This window comes from Corythoichthys intestinalis, chromosome 6, assembly GCF_030265065.1.
Source record: "Corythoichthys intestinalis isolate RoL2023-P3 chromosome 6, ASM3026506v1, whole genome shotgun sequence".
NCBI classification, from domain to species: domain Eukaryota; kingdom Metazoa; phylum Chordata; class Actinopteri; order Syngnathiformes; family Syngnathidae; genus Corythoichthys; species Corythoichthys intestinalis.
In genome coordinates this window covers 44,082,448-44,097,947 of record NC_080400.1, presented here as the reverse complement: position 1 = coordinate 44,097,947, position 15,500 = coordinate 44,082,448, and the positions used below count along the sequence as shown (strand labels likewise).

At 39.0% G+C, this 15,500-nt stretch overlaps 1 protein-coding gene across 1 annotated transcript in view; it reads right to left on the bottom strand.

The window, feature by feature from the left end:
• wdfy1 (WD repeat and FYVE domain containing 1) overlaps positions 1-14,785 on the bottom strand; it is a 29,313-nt gene extending 14,528 nt beyond the window's left edge. Inside the window, exons 1-8 of the mRNA XM_057838519.1 lie at positions 14,548-14,785; positions 12,226-12,293; positions 12,044-12,117; positions 11,792-11,846; positions 9,113-9,263; positions 8,925-9,037; positions 1,962-2,088; positions 1,392-1,497 (exon numbers count right to left, since the gene is read on the bottom strand). Coding sequence (XP_057694502.1) covers positions 1,392-1,497; positions 1,962-2,088; positions 8,925-9,037; positions 9,113-9,263; positions 11,792-11,846; positions 12,044-12,117; positions 12,226-12,293; positions 14,548-14,684 — 831 coding nt within the window. The 5' untranslated portion in view covers positions 14,685-14,785. The remainder of the gene's footprint in view (positions 1-1,391; positions 1,498-1,961; positions 2,089-8,924; positions 9,038-9,112; positions 9,264-11,791; positions 11,847-12,043; positions 12,118-12,225; positions 12,294-14,547) is intronic.
• Positions 14,786-15,500: the final 715 nt, after the last annotated feature.

Below are 15,500 nucleotides of genomic sequence, written 5' to 3'. Positions count from 1 at the left end.
GGTTTTGGGCTGACAAATAACCACAATTAAGATCATTGCGAGGCTAATCGCCGACAACATACGACGTAGTACGACATAGTTTCAAATTCAAGATGTTTGTGACTTCCCTTTCTTCCACCATCGTTATTTTTTGAATAATATTTAGCTGGTACCAAGTGAAAGAAACTGGCCTCGTCTACGGAGCTGACAAATAACCACAATTAAGATCATTGAGAGGCTAATCGCTGACAACATACGACGTAGTACGACATAGTTTCAAATTCAAGATGTTTCACTTCCCTTTCTTCCACCATCGTTATTTTTTGAATAATATTTAGCTGGTACCAAGTGAAAGAAACTGGCCTCGTCTACGGGGCTGACAAATAACCACAATTAAGATCATTGCTAGGCTAATCGCCGACAACATACACGTATGTATGTAGTGAGAGTGCTATCGCTAAACCATATAAACATTAAAAGCCTTAACTCCATTGACAAACGACATGAAATACATTAGACTTGACAGTGGATGTTAGCAATAACAAAAGATTTTGAATTGAAAATTTCGTAACTCACCTTTCCAAGCACAAGATAGATTCCTACCGAACGAGGACCTGTTTCACCCAACCAGCAACGAAGTATTTATAAGCCTCCAAGCTCTTGAAGTTTTTCAAATTTTCGTGGGAATAGGCTGATTTTGTGTGGACAAGATAATTGTAAATATCAGCGTAGCAGATGTCAGGCAGACAGGGCGAAGACAGTGGGTCGAAAAACATCGATTTGGGCATCAAATATGGATCTGGCGACTGTATAGAACGAAGCTTTTCCACATAACGCCTTTTATGCAACACATCCAGTGAGTTTACGGCATCAGAAAGCACCGGGTCTTCCATGAAATGCATTGGTCACCGACGTCACAAAACCACGTGCTCGCTGTATGGTTCCGCCCACTTGCCCGTCATTTTGTCTCTGTATTAGCATTGTTTTCAATTGATGGAGGAATTTAAATTGTAGTCCGAAAAACACGGTAATTGATAGACTTTCAATCATAATTCATCCATTCCACAAGGTATCCCCTCCTCTCGCCTAAAATCATCTAAAATGGGTAAATGGGTAAATAAGCTTCCTTAATGAGGACTAGCAGCATAGAAAATAGATGGTTGAAGATCATTATTCAGGTAATCTTTTGACATAATTTTTACTCGGTATTTGACCTATTAGTAGTGTGGTAAATGCAGCACTATCACAATCAGTGATACAGTAGAATAGTGGTGGTGGTGGTGGGGGTGGGGTTAACAATTAACAATTTGGGTTTCTTGCTCAGGAGCACATTAACAGTGAATGCTATGCTGTCATACACTACAACCAACTAATCACAGAATCTCTGTTTCAGATATGATATTAAGACAAACCTCTTCTCTGGTTGTGTCCATGTTCCACACTGCTATTCCTCCATCAGCTGAGCAAGAAACCAACTGCCTGGTCAATTGGAGGTAGCGCAGTGACTGGACACGCTCACTGGGGCAGTTAAAGGAAGATAACAGAAAGGTGTACATGACATAACACTTCATATCATAAAATGACATTTCATGACCATGCGTATAAACATTAGCAAGTTATTGTCCAGAATTGGTGCAAACATTGCCACACCCAGTAATGTTCATGATTACCCATAACACAAAGAAAATCAATTACATTTTTAAGCTAAGTGAATGCCAGGAATGTGTCCAAATGTGGAAACGGAATACTTGGCAAAGCTGAAAGTATGACAAATGAGAATTGGAGATAAAGACTGTATAGTCAGTTGTTGGTGACATCCTCGAGACCTGAATTTGACAAGAAAGCCAGGTGGGTGGGAGGGGGTTGTGTATCACATACATGCAGACACGTTCTATTAGCAGCTATTAAAGATTCAATAAAATACATTCACTGCTTAACATTTAATAAAATTTCAAACAAACACACAAGCCTGCTGGACTTACTGGTGTCCTTGCAACAGTAAAGTTCGTCCTTTGCGTCCTCCTATGTCCCACATGATGACACTGTGATCGGAGGCCCCTGAGAATAGCAGTCTTTGAACAGGGTCCCACCACAAGGCTCCTACACTACCTGGAAAAATTTACAGCAAGGAAGTCACTTGTTGCTCGTGATGGTGACCGTATAAAGCAAGAGCAATTACTTCTGGCCGCTACCTAGTGTACTTTACTAGCTTTTATGCCAGTGATTCCGGCCAGAGTGCCTAGTGTCGGATGAAAGCCCATTGGTCTACCCCCCCCCCCCCCCCCCCCCCAAAAAAAGACTAAATTTAAATTATTTAAAGAAAATAAATCTTAAACAAAAATTTATTACAAATATATATTTGTTATAATGACAGCTATTTCAATGCAGACAAAGGGATCAAGTCATGACTTCCTGAAGTATATTCGTACTGTGTTTTCACACTAATTAAGCCAACTTGTGGTAAAGTGACAAGATTGGTATCATTTCAGTTTTGATACTTGTAAAAAGTAAGTAAATGTAAAAAGGTTACCCTTGTTCAACAAAGGATTGGGAAACAATTCTCTCATTCTTCAAAGACAAAAGGAATGTACAGACTGTACTCTACTTAGGTTCACTACTGCTATCTGCTGGCGAAAAATCCAACTACATTTCAAAGTATTTCATGAAATTATAATACAGTGGTACCTCTACATACGATCGCTTCGACACACGAACTTTTCGACATCCGACGTAAAATTTGACTCGCCATTTGTTTCTACATCCGACGACATGCTCGAAATACGACGACAATGGCAGCACCGCAGACGAATGCACGGCGGATTTTCTTGTGTGACAAATCAACACTGGTTTCAGAAAAGGTTGGTACAGGTGGTGAAACAAGGAAAAAGTTGACGCTTACCTTCTAAATGAAGATGCAAATGACAGAAAAATATGAGCGTAGGGTGGGCATCCGTGAAATGGCTCAAAAATACATCTCCACGGTCCTCCTATGACCATCGTTCGCCAGTCTTTATAAGTTAAGCTGACAATTCCTTTTGTGGTAACATCTCCAGAGAAATCGCCAACTTCGCCACGTTTTTATCATTTATTTCACAACTTATTCAAAACAAAAACACCTTCTGTCTGCCGCAATTGAGGTGTTCTCAAGAAAACATTCAAAGTGAAAGTGAAACTCAAGCTCACCGGTCTGTCTCTGGCACGTGAGCCTCGCGGTGCGTTCAGGGTCAGCAAAAAACGTCCGCCACATTAGAACCCGATTCGTTACATTAATACAGGAATTATTATTATTATTATTATTCCGATTTTGATTTATAATTTATTTGTTTTGCTATGTGTAATTGCCATTTGTAATAGTACCAGCAGTATTTTTTAAGGATTTAGTGAAGGTTTTTGGGCTGTGGAACGAATTAATGGAATTATAATGTATTCCTATGGGAAAATCCTGCTCGACATACGACCATTTCGACTTACAAACAAGGTCCTGGAACGGATTAACTTCGTATGTAGAGGTACCACTGTATTTATATATACAGTAGTTAAAAGGACTGTGCAGTCATTTCGATGATTTGATTCTAAATACATTAAATATGTTTGAAATAAAGTGCTGAAAACATGTACTCAGGCTGGGAGCTATTTAGCTCTGAATTGCAAGAAACTACAATGTCACACAAAAAACTGGAAACCTTTAAAAAGCCAATAAAACCAAGAGTGATGAAAGAAAAATATTTTATTCATAGTAATTAGAGAGTGTATTAAACCTGCCATTGAAGAAAAGACGGAATTTTCATTAAAAAAAAAAAAAAAAAAAAAAAAGTTACACCCTTTAGATGGCTTCTTCCTGTATGAATGCATTTTTGAAATCTGTTGTTGAGTTTGCTCATTGAGCGCAGAAACATCTTCAGCTGGGACACTGTGAATTTCATCCTGAATTCACCATAGTTACTAAAATTGCAGAGTGTTTATTTGCTCAAGGTCACCATCTAGCAATGCTTCTACAGTAATTGCTCATGTCAAATTGTCAAATTGCTCAAATACACACTTCAGTGACGCGGCACCGCACGGGACCCCACTCCACTATTTTCTCTCATTTTAAAAATCCACTATATAGTATTTCACATAAATTATTCTCACGTTTGTCGTTATACTTCCTTGCAATTCAGCAAAATGAGTACATTATTTTTATTTCACAATCGTAAAATAAATCTAAAGTATAGGTAGGACAAAGTCAAGTAAAGCCTCTAACTGCACAAATTATACATTGCACTAAGTATATAATGTATTTAAATGGAACTGAAAATTGTACCTAGTGTGAATAGTGCGCCAAAACCTGGAATTTTGACTTTTGATTTGGAGAGAAAAAAAGAAAGGAAAGAATAGATTTGCATTATGGAACTTTTGAACACCCACTTCTGTGTATTTGGCAATATGAATGTTTCTTCAGCAAACTGTAGACTTGTGAAATTAGGGACACAAACTGAAAGCAATACAGTGGAGATTGAAATAGAAATGATGAGTTGGGGAGATAATCATCTGTATACTGTACACATCATCAATACACTGCACTTAGTATATAATGTATTTAAATGGAACTGAAGATTATACCTAGTGTGAATAGTGCGCCAAAACCTGGAATTTTGACTTTTGATTTAGAGCAGGGGTCGCGTTAACCGAATATTTTCCGTCGTTGACCGGTTTTTTTAAAACGGTGACAGAAAAAACTGAAGTCCGTCCGTCATTTTGACAGGTTGCAATTCACACCCCAGACCACAGGGTGGCATATTAATTAGCTATTGTCTCTCTTAATGCATGACGTCGTTGGCTATTCTGTCAGAATATTGTAGCGTCACCGTGGTCTGGCGGCAGCACCGTGATTGACACATCAACGCGAGGTTCTTATTGGTGCACCCGGTGTGCCAGCGCGTCATCCAATTGGTGGACTAGATTGTCGCCTGTGTATAGACAAGTTTCCGAGGTACTTCCGGTTTACTTCCTTGTGTCTTCCTTCCCCTTCCGTTTCCGCCTGTTTACCGTTGAAGTCAATGGCGGTGGAATCGAAGTTGGAAGGTCTTTATACAAGATCCCGGGAATGTTATTTTGATGTAGGCGGGTGGAGAACCAAGCCAAGGCCTCCATGCTTCGTACCATGTCGATTTCCAAACCATGGGTGCTCGTACTCGTCATACAGGTGGGAGGGAAGGAGATGTACAAAACTGACAGCTCCTGCAGTCATGCCCCCGCTGTTATGGAAGGTAATGTGCTCTAAAAATACGAAACCTAAAATCTGGCGCATGAAACGACTTGTTGCCTTTGCTATTGATATTACGATGATGATTGTAATTACGAAGTTTTATCATTTTTACAACAACTAGCTTCTGCTACTGCTGCTAGCCGCCTGTTGCTAATCGTGTTTGAATGCACCGCATAAATCCAAGTGTTACAAGTTTTTATTCGTTTGTTTACAGCTGTTATAAAAGAGACGACAACTTGACTTGTACGTTGATGGACATATATCGAACATATATCATTTGCGTTCCCCAATGATGATGACAGCTCGACTCCCGGGAGAGGCCGAGAGAGGCAGGAATTGTGACAGATGGTGGTTCGCCGAGATCGCCGTGATCCAACTACGAACTTGTGAACGGTAGCATCTTTAAATATATGCTATTGGAGCTGGAATTACCGAGGACGGGAAAAAAGCGCATCTAAATGCCGCCGAGGGCCTCCGTGATGTCGCTATTTGTTCACGAGGCTCCGGAGCTCTGCGGTCTGATATCACATTCTCGTATGCTATTTTTGCAATACTTTTATAAATGTGATTTATTGACCTGTTTTGGAGTGCACCAATCGTTTTAAATAAAACAAGAAATTGAATCATGTCTAAATGTTTTATTGCGATCAATGCCTGCAATAAAAAAAAGAATGACATACTATTTGTGTTTACATCATATGTACATAATCTTGTAGCATTTCCTTGTAACAAAACAATCCATGTCAGCCCTTCTGCAGTCGGCAAATGTAATATAACTTGTAATTTCACCACATTTTGGTCACTAATGGCCGTAGTATCAATCCATTCCTCACGTTAACACAGGCTGACCGTTGTTAATAATTTTGTCCACGAATGATCAACGAAGTGACACGAACTGCCATCCAATCTCATCTACGTGTCATCTAGGTCGTGCTGAATCAATTTTTGAAGATTCCATGGGTTGCTCTGACTTGATTTCGTAGTTTTATCATCGTCAATACACTGCTAATACACTGCTACTCGACCGGACCGGAAGTGCGAAGCAGACATTTTCCAAGATGGCGGCGCCCGTATTTCGCTCAGGAAACTTGTCTATAGACCTTACTCACGTGACGTCACAGCCACGCCCCCGTGCCATGTTGTCCGGATACTAGTCATGTTAATGCATTGGCGCTTCGTAAATTCCTCCTATTATGGCGTGTTTTTCTGCTCGTTAACATTAAACAATCAAAATGGTGAAGTCGTGTGTGGCAGTCGGTTGCAAAAACAGAGAAGATAGACGGAGAGACTTGAATTTTTACCGTATTCCGAGAGACCCGAAGAGGAGACCGCGATTGACTGCTGCAATTCGACGAGAAAACTGGGCTCCAAACGACTACCACAGATTATGTAGTAGTCATTTTATATCTGGTAAGATGCATTTAATATATATTTAGAGGGTTTTGGGCTGACAACCACAATTAAGATCATTGCTAGGCTAATCGCCGACAACATACACGTATGTATGTAGTGAGTGCTATCGCTAAACCATATAAACATTAAAAGCCCTAGCTCCATTGACAAATGACATGAAATACATTAGACTTGACAGTGGATGTTAGCAAGAACAAAAGATTTTGAATTGAAAATTTCGTAACTCACCTTCCGAGCACAAGATTCCTGCCGAATTTTCGTGTACGAGGACGTGTTTCACCCAACCAGCAACGTAGCATTTATAAGCCTCCAAGCTCTTAAAGTTTTTCAAACTTTCGTGAGAATAGGCTGATTTTGTGTGGACAAGATAATTGTAAATATCAGCGTAGCAGATGTCAGGCAGACAGGGCGAAGACAGTGGGTCGAAAAACATCGATTTGGGCATCAAATATGGATCTGCCGACTGTATAGAACGAAGCTTTTCCACATAACGCCTTTTATGCAACGGATCCAATGAATTTACAGCGTCAGATAACACCGGTGCTTCCATGAATTGCTCTATAACTTGCTCGACTAATTGAAAACAATGAGAATAGGTCTGAAAAAGAGGTACAATATGGCGGCCGGAAACAGCGACACGCCCATTTTGTGACGTAGGTGAGTAGGGTCTATAGACCCCAATCACATGACATCACAACTCCGCCCCCTGACTGGAGCAGCCATATTGTCCGTCAGCTCGTCGTGTTTACACATTACCGCTACGTACATGCCTCCTATTACGGCGTGTTTTTCTGCTCGTTAACATTAATAATCAAAATGGCGAAGAAGTGTGTGGCGGTTGGCTGCAGTAACAGAGAAGTTAGACGGAGAGACTTGAAGTTCTACCGTATTCTGAGAGACCCGAAGAGGAGAGCGAGATGGACTGCTGTAATTCGACAAGAAATCTGGGCACCAAACGATCCACAGACTATGTAGTAGTCATTTTATATCTGGTAAGATGCATTTAATATATATTTAGAAGATTTTGGGCTGACAACCACAATTAAGATCATTGTGTGACGTTGGTGATTGGGGTCTATATAGTTGCCTCTTTTTCTTTGGGAGTGGAGTTGTTTTGTTGGTGTTGGTGGTAAGCAGAGTAAAAAGAGGGAGAAAAATACAACTTCCGTGTCTAATTTTTCGCCGCCAAGCAAGCATTACAATATTAATTAAAAATGAATGAAAACTAAATACTATTGAATATGTCATCATTATCATTTTAAAAATTTAAGTGACTGGTAAAAATAGATTATGACTGGATTTTTATGACCCTGTCAGTCAAAATGACAGACAACGAAAATGTCTCGCGCAACCTCTGATTTAGGGAGAAAAAAAGAAAGGAAAGAATCAATTTGCTTTATCGAACTTTTAAACACCCACTTCTGTGTATTTGGCAATATGAATGTTTCTTCAGCAAACTGTAGACTTATGAAATTAGCAAGCAATACAATAAGCAATAAGCAATACAGTGGACATTGAAATAGAAATGATGAGTTGTGGAGATAATCATCTGTGTAGAGTAATTATCCATCTCTGCACTATTTGAAGTTCAATATGGTCAGAAAAGAGCACAAGAAAAGGACTACTGAAGAGATACAGTATCTATCATACAATCACACATATTTGTTTATTGATATTGTTTACTGTGCTTAGCTTATTCGCTGGATTTATGTGGATGTCCTCTTTGCAAGATTCTTTGTAAGAAGTGGGAGCCCACTCAAAGTCGCAGTAGATTATGTTGTTTTGGCTTGCTATTTCCACTTCTCACATTATGGCCGGGTCGGGCCGGGTAATCTCAAATGTTGGCACTAACATAAGCAACCTAAGCATAAGCAAAATGTAAAATTTAACACTGTCTGAGACAGATTCTTCTGGGAAGCATCACTGTGTTCTTGGGAACAGAGGTCATACTGGTCTGCATTTCAACTGTCCATTTATGAATGAATGTATTTAGTATAGTTGTTTTACCGTTTTCTTTTGTTGCTTCGGGATTGCTGCTTCTGTCGCGACTTTTTTTCTCCTCACTACACAAAACCTCATCTTTATGTGACTTCAAGTATTCAAGTATTGCAGAGTGGCAACATAATCAATTTAAGGATTAATAGATTGATGAGCACGAAAAGCAAAACAATGATAGATGTGAAGACATGTTCAGAGTGATAATGAAACATACTGTTTAAATAACATAAATCACACAAAAAAGATACAGGTAGTAACACTAATGTGGTATTTTTGTGTGAAATACCTTCATGGCCTTTCAGCGTAGTAATAATGGAGTATGTCTGCTTCTCCAGCTTCAGTAGTGTGATCTGTCCTGAGTAATCGCCAACAAAGGCATGCCGAGTCTCATGATCATATCTGCGCAGGGAATTATGGAATCAAGCCACACAAAAAAAATGCTGATTTAACAATTAAAAGGTGAAAAAGGGATACTGTAGGCAAGAGGCCCATGATGTGAAGTAGTGTCTCCCCAGCATGCTGCCACTCTGGGTGCACATCCAGCTAACACTCTTGTCATGGCCGGTACTGACTACCCACTCACTCTCCAGCGTAAACACCATGTCTGAAACACGGTTCTGGTGAGCTGGAAAACACGAGCATAACCACAGATGCCATGTCAAATAGGGCCTGTAAGTGGCAAACCATAAAAGTACACACACATTCAAATACATAATATAGGTTGGGTGGTAGGGCTTCACAATTTTGATACAAAAACACACGTAACCTATTTTATCAAACAAAACAGCATGAAACAATGAACAAAACTCATTCAGAGTGTCCTACAGCGGACCACATGCAGTCGCAACTTAGTAAATCACACACAAGTGCAGGTGGCTTTTGCAGAACTGCAAGCCCACACCAATTACACAGACAAATGAATATAAAGTAATGCTAAAACAATACTGAGATGCACAATACTGACAGTGCAGCACAGCGCATCGCCAGGCCCTGATGAGTGACATGTCCCGCGAGGTCTTTTTATTGCTGTTTTTTTTTTTTTTTTTTTTTAATGCAAAATTTTACTCCAATTAATTTTCTATTATTACTGATCACGTCTATCATCGTTCCCATGGATCAATCCGCTGACTACAGTAGGTGCATGCAAAAACATTCAGCATGATCTGTTACATCGTCTTGTTTATAGCACAAGAAGGTACAGTTGTTTTAGCAGCCTGTGCAGTACAGATAAAGTTCTTCACTATATTCATTTCTGATTGGCCACCAAAGCCAGGAAATGCGAGACTTAACCCTAATTGGAGAGTAGTTGTTTTTTTTTTGTTTGTTTGTTTTTTTGCTCAAATGACTCAAATGCGAGAGTGTTGCAAATAAATGAATGAATAATTTTTTTTTAAAAACGCGGCTTCATGAGGTTAAATAATCACAGCAGAAAATACCTTGATGTCGATGCAATGGAGGTGAATCACTCAGCTGGAGTGGGTTGAATAGCTCAACTCAAATATAATAATATAGCGCTTAACAAAACCCATAATGTGACATAAAACATTAATAATACAATAAAAAAAATACTTCTTGACTGCATCCTCCTCCATGATTGATCATCACAAATTAAAATTAAGTAAATGAAAGAGAAGTGTGAAGGGACAACAACAAGTTCATGGGCTTTATCTCTTCTGTTGAATTTCTCTCCCAAGATGTCTAGACCAGATTCCAGTGGTAACATGTGGTGTGCGACAACAGACTGGCTTTCCGCCACTACAGCATCATTTTCCACTGAGTAGGCTCAATAGCAATAGTGTCACGACTCACATTATTTTCATTGCCATCTAATATGGTTTTTTAGGGCTAAAAATATTTTTTTTAAAGGGGGGCAGGGTGTTTCCCCATTCCCCATGTAGAATGGCGCCACTTGTGCCTCATTTGAGCTAGGAAATCCCCTGGGCATGTGATCAGAACTGTAATCAAGCTGGTAAGGATTGATTTTAGGCTATAGTGTATTGTATAAACAGCAGCTTGAACAAAACTGATTACACTGGCAACAATTCCAGATGTCTGAATGCATGTTAAGAAAAGGTGATTGTCTAAAACAGTTCAAGTTGTCAGTTAAATAAATAAATAAATAAATATATAATTTTCTTGCACAAATGTCAGTTGTCCGTTTTTTTTCATTTAACTTGAACAGGACAAAAACAGATTTTTTTCCCAAATCCAGCGCAGGTATTGTTCATATATGATCCGATTACAGCCCAATATGAATTATTGATGGGCATATTGATTCCTTGACATCGATAAATGAATACTCAGATTAATAAATTACAAAAAGCACTTTACAATTGTTAGGATAACTTATAGGGATCCACGGATAGAAGGACTTGTACTTCTTAAAAGACACATGTTATTATGAGTTAAAATAATTTGATATTGAAACCCCGCTTGATGTTTTCGTTTTTCATACAATGTAAAATAATTTTGACTTGTAGGTCACAATTGTTGTTGACGTCACAGGGCGGTGACGTCACATGGTTACGCTGCCTGGCTTCCAGACTGTGACTCTAGCGACATAAACATGTCATCTGTTCAACCCGTTCAATTTAAACCCGATAGGAACATTAATGAGCATGACAGCATTGTTGATATTTCACAAAACGAGCAGAAAAAGCAAAATGAACAGGAAAGATGGGAAAAGACGAGAGTAGGAGAAAAAATAAACTGTTCAGCCAAAATGTGCCACACCCGCGAAATGTCCTACAAGAGGCGAATTTGACACCCACAGTACTACATACAACATACTAACATATGCCTTAAGAAAATACTTAAATGTAATAATATCAAACAAGGGTGGTTTAATTATGCTGTGTGATTAATGTGGTCAACAGACCAACAACCTGCTTTAAAGCCACCACAAGAAAAAACAAAGCTTAAAAGTATGAGAGGGAAACACATGCAAAAAGTATTTTGAGACAATGAAAAGGTAATAAAACACTCAATAAAAACACAAATAGTAGTACTCGCCGCTTTTAACCGCAAATATGGACAAAATAATTAATGACATTACTCACTAATGAAAAAAATAATGCCTTTAGAAACGCCGTTATACTCTAATGCCGTTATTAACAACACTGATTGTGCTGCATTTCATTGGTCATATCTTACCTGGATATGTTTTTACATGGTTCATCTTGTTGAAATCTTCAGAGATGAGAAACTCCTTTAGGGCAAGCAAACAAAAAACATGTTTCAAATCAAATAACTAACCCACCCTCAAAGGCATTGGGAGAAAACCCATTTTGACTTTTCAAGTCTCTTTTATGGAAAAAAGCTGAGTCTGAACAACCTAAAGAGCAGACTGAAACTGACCCTGATGTGAGAACGAGGTCATTTGTTTTTAAAGGTTGTTCCACTCACCACAACTGCTCCATTGTCTTGTCCAATGAAAATGCGTCTGCTGTCATGATGATATGACACACACGAGCAAGGAGCTGAGATATTGAAAGACATGGATGTTGTCACCATTAGCACATTATTTTGTACTATATGTATAAAATGGATAGAATTTTCAAGCACAACTGCGTATTTGTGTTACTTACAGGAGACAGTGTGGTATATGCTTGGCCAGTACTGACCGCTGTCTCGCTTCAGCCAAACCCGGATGGTTCTGTGAATGAAATGATCAGAGCAGTGAATAATTATGGTCCCTTCTGTTTTATGATTTTTGCTTTAAAAGGTCAATGTAGGACAATTGCCTCTATTAAATCACACAACATCAGAAAAGATGAAGAAAGCGAATTACATCAACTGAAAGACTTTTTTTTTGACAGCCCCAATTCTTTCCACATCAAACACAGGAAATAGATGGCTTATTATTGTACAGTATGTTACAATGTTTTTAAGCACTACTAGAAGAGGCTCCAGCACCCACACAAATTTAAACTGTTTATTTTAACCATTAAAAATACTATAAATGGTCCACACATTTTCTATGGGCTTGGTGGTTGGGGGAAAAAACCTTCTAGAGACTTAATATTATCCTGCTTTGACCATTCAAAAAAAAAAAAAAAAAAAAAAGCAATTTTGATTTTAGTATGTCATTGGGTTCACCACCTTGTTGGAGCACCTACGTGTGTTGATGTTTCAGCAGTCTAGATGTTGATTTTAGGTAAATTTCCTATTACTCCCCCATCTCCATGATTCCATGCACATTTTGCAGAAGACCAATCACACTTTTCAGCCACTGGTCATGATGTTACTACCACCTTGCTTGACAATGTTCCTAAGTGTTGACAATGTTACTAAGTGTGAATGATTCACTTTGGCTCCTCCAAATATCCATAATTTTCAGACTGAAAGCCACTACCTACCGCCCACCCCCGCTTTGAATCCTGCAGTGTACAGCCTAGTTCGGCTCATTTATAGTTTATGTCTTTTAAACTATAGGATATGTAAATGTCTTTAAGTGTAAATATCCCACGATATAATTTGAACAACTTCAGTTTATAGACCTGTAGCCTATGTACTGTCTTAAGTACTGTATAAACAAAAACAGTTTTGCTGTAAAAGGTTGTACCTTTGGTTTATAGTTAGATGCACCTTATAGTGCAGAAATTAGTTATTTTTCCCACTGTGGCCAAATAGCACAACCATTGTCTTGTTTGACCATAGAAATATAATCCAGAGGGGATTTGGTTTGTCAATCTGAGCAGCTGCAAAATTCAGTTAAACTTGAAGGTGTCAATTTACAGCAGAAGCAACGGGCTATTTCCTGGGTTTCCAGATGTATCTCAATTATTTTTTTAGTTACTTTGGTGAAAATGTGCAAAAGGAAATGCAAATCTATGCCTATTTTGCCAGAGGTAGAGTCTCTGCCAACAAAACCAACAGGTTGGACTGATCCCTGTTTAACCTGTCAGCTCTTGCATGAAGTTTGGTCACCATTTTTCAGCATTCAAAGCATACCAAAACATCCTAAAGAAGCTATTAAAGAAGAATTTAATGTTGAGATTACGTACCGTCGGAAATAACTGGAAGGAAATCACATTGTTGTCCGTGTGTATGAGAACGCATGCGCGAAGTACATTTGCGAAGTAGCCGTTCAGAATGAAAATCTCTATTGGAGTAACCACTTGACTTATGAAATCGTGTAAATTCCTGTCAAATATTGGTAGTCATGACAGAAGCGGGGGCCAAATCCTACTTTTGCTTCCCTTTCAGAAGTATCATTTGTGATGAAAAGTGAACCACTTCATGTGAAATTGGTATGCTTTCTCATTCATGGCGAACCAGTTTGCAACCCATCTCACTGGATGGAAAGCACCGTGAACCAGCTGTTGAATTTGTCACAGCAAGCAAGGATCGCTCTTTCATAAATGTTGAAAATACCACTGATCTAGCCCAAATGTGATGTTCACGAGACACAGCCCGTGGCTGATATTCTTTTGCTTTCTTGGCTGTTCGGTACCAAACAAGTGTACAGTTGTACACGACCGCATACACACCCACCCATATCCCACCACCACCACCACCACATACACATAATAGCTTATTGAAGAATTGTTCAAAATGCATTGTATCCATTCATTTTGATTGATTAGACAGCAACACAGGGGTTAGTTTCCAAAGACCATTCACCCTGGGAACGAATAGAACGAAGAAAAAAATATATATAAATATCAAAATCGAAGGTACTTCTACGCAGATCTTTCACAAAGTAGTTATTAATGTATCAAAATATTCAAACTGGTTATTTTGTTATTCGTGGTTTTATATTTGTATTCTATATGCCTTGCATTCTGTTATCATCCTATGAAGCACTCGCAAGCAAAAATAAAATAACTAGTGAACAGTAAATATAGCAAAGCTGCAAGCTTCTCCAGTAAAGCTAACATGAGCATTAGCTTGGTTGGAAAACTCACCTGTCTTCGCTGACAGTGATCACTCCATCTTCCTTCGGAATTAAAACGGCAGACGTGACAGCGTCTCCGTGGCCCTCGATTTTATTCAGAAGAACTGGCCTGGCGCTCTGAGGCCTCGAATGGATCTCCGCAGCCATGGTTTAACCAGCCAGCAACAATGTTTTCCTGCTGCTAATTCTCCTCCTCGCCCCGTCCTGGAGGATCAGCTGACACAGTGAGCCGCTGCTCGCATTACCGTAATGACGACAAGGCATGCGCATAGCAAAAAGTTGGCGATACAGTATGGACGTCCATAATACTGCTCAGTATTTGATTTTAGGGTGAACCTAAAATGCACCACATTTACATGTCTTGTATTATGATTAATAACGATCAGATCAACTGGAAGCCATTTTTGTGTGTAGTGTAATGTAACAAGAGGGCATACAAATGGCAAATCTAAAACGGTTACATAATCATTCAGTTATTGATGGCACTGTGGAGTCCGTGCATGGATGAGATGGCCTTCACAAAATGTGGAGGATTGGTTTTGGGCTTCCATGATAAAATGAGTAATGATAAAAACACAGGAAATTGGAGAAACAGTAAAACATCTTAAATCAACCTGACATTTTGTTGTGTGAATGTGCATGTTTATAAACTGCAGATTTGTATTTGATGTTAAGATTTCATGCAAGAATACAATCGATAAAACAAATGCATCATACAGAAACGGTCCACTGAATGAAATGCTGCAAAACGCCTTTGTTTTACTAATGTCGAAAATCTGGAATGCTGATTTAGTCATGCACTATGTGGGTTGTCCCAAAATAATTGCTGTGCTAGTTGTGTGCTAGTTTTGGCAAATACAGGAAATCATACATCAAAATTAATCACCGAAACAAAGTATCCCCATAGAAGTAAAAGATGATTGAGATCAGGGGGCTATGATGGAAAGCAGTACAACACAGCTG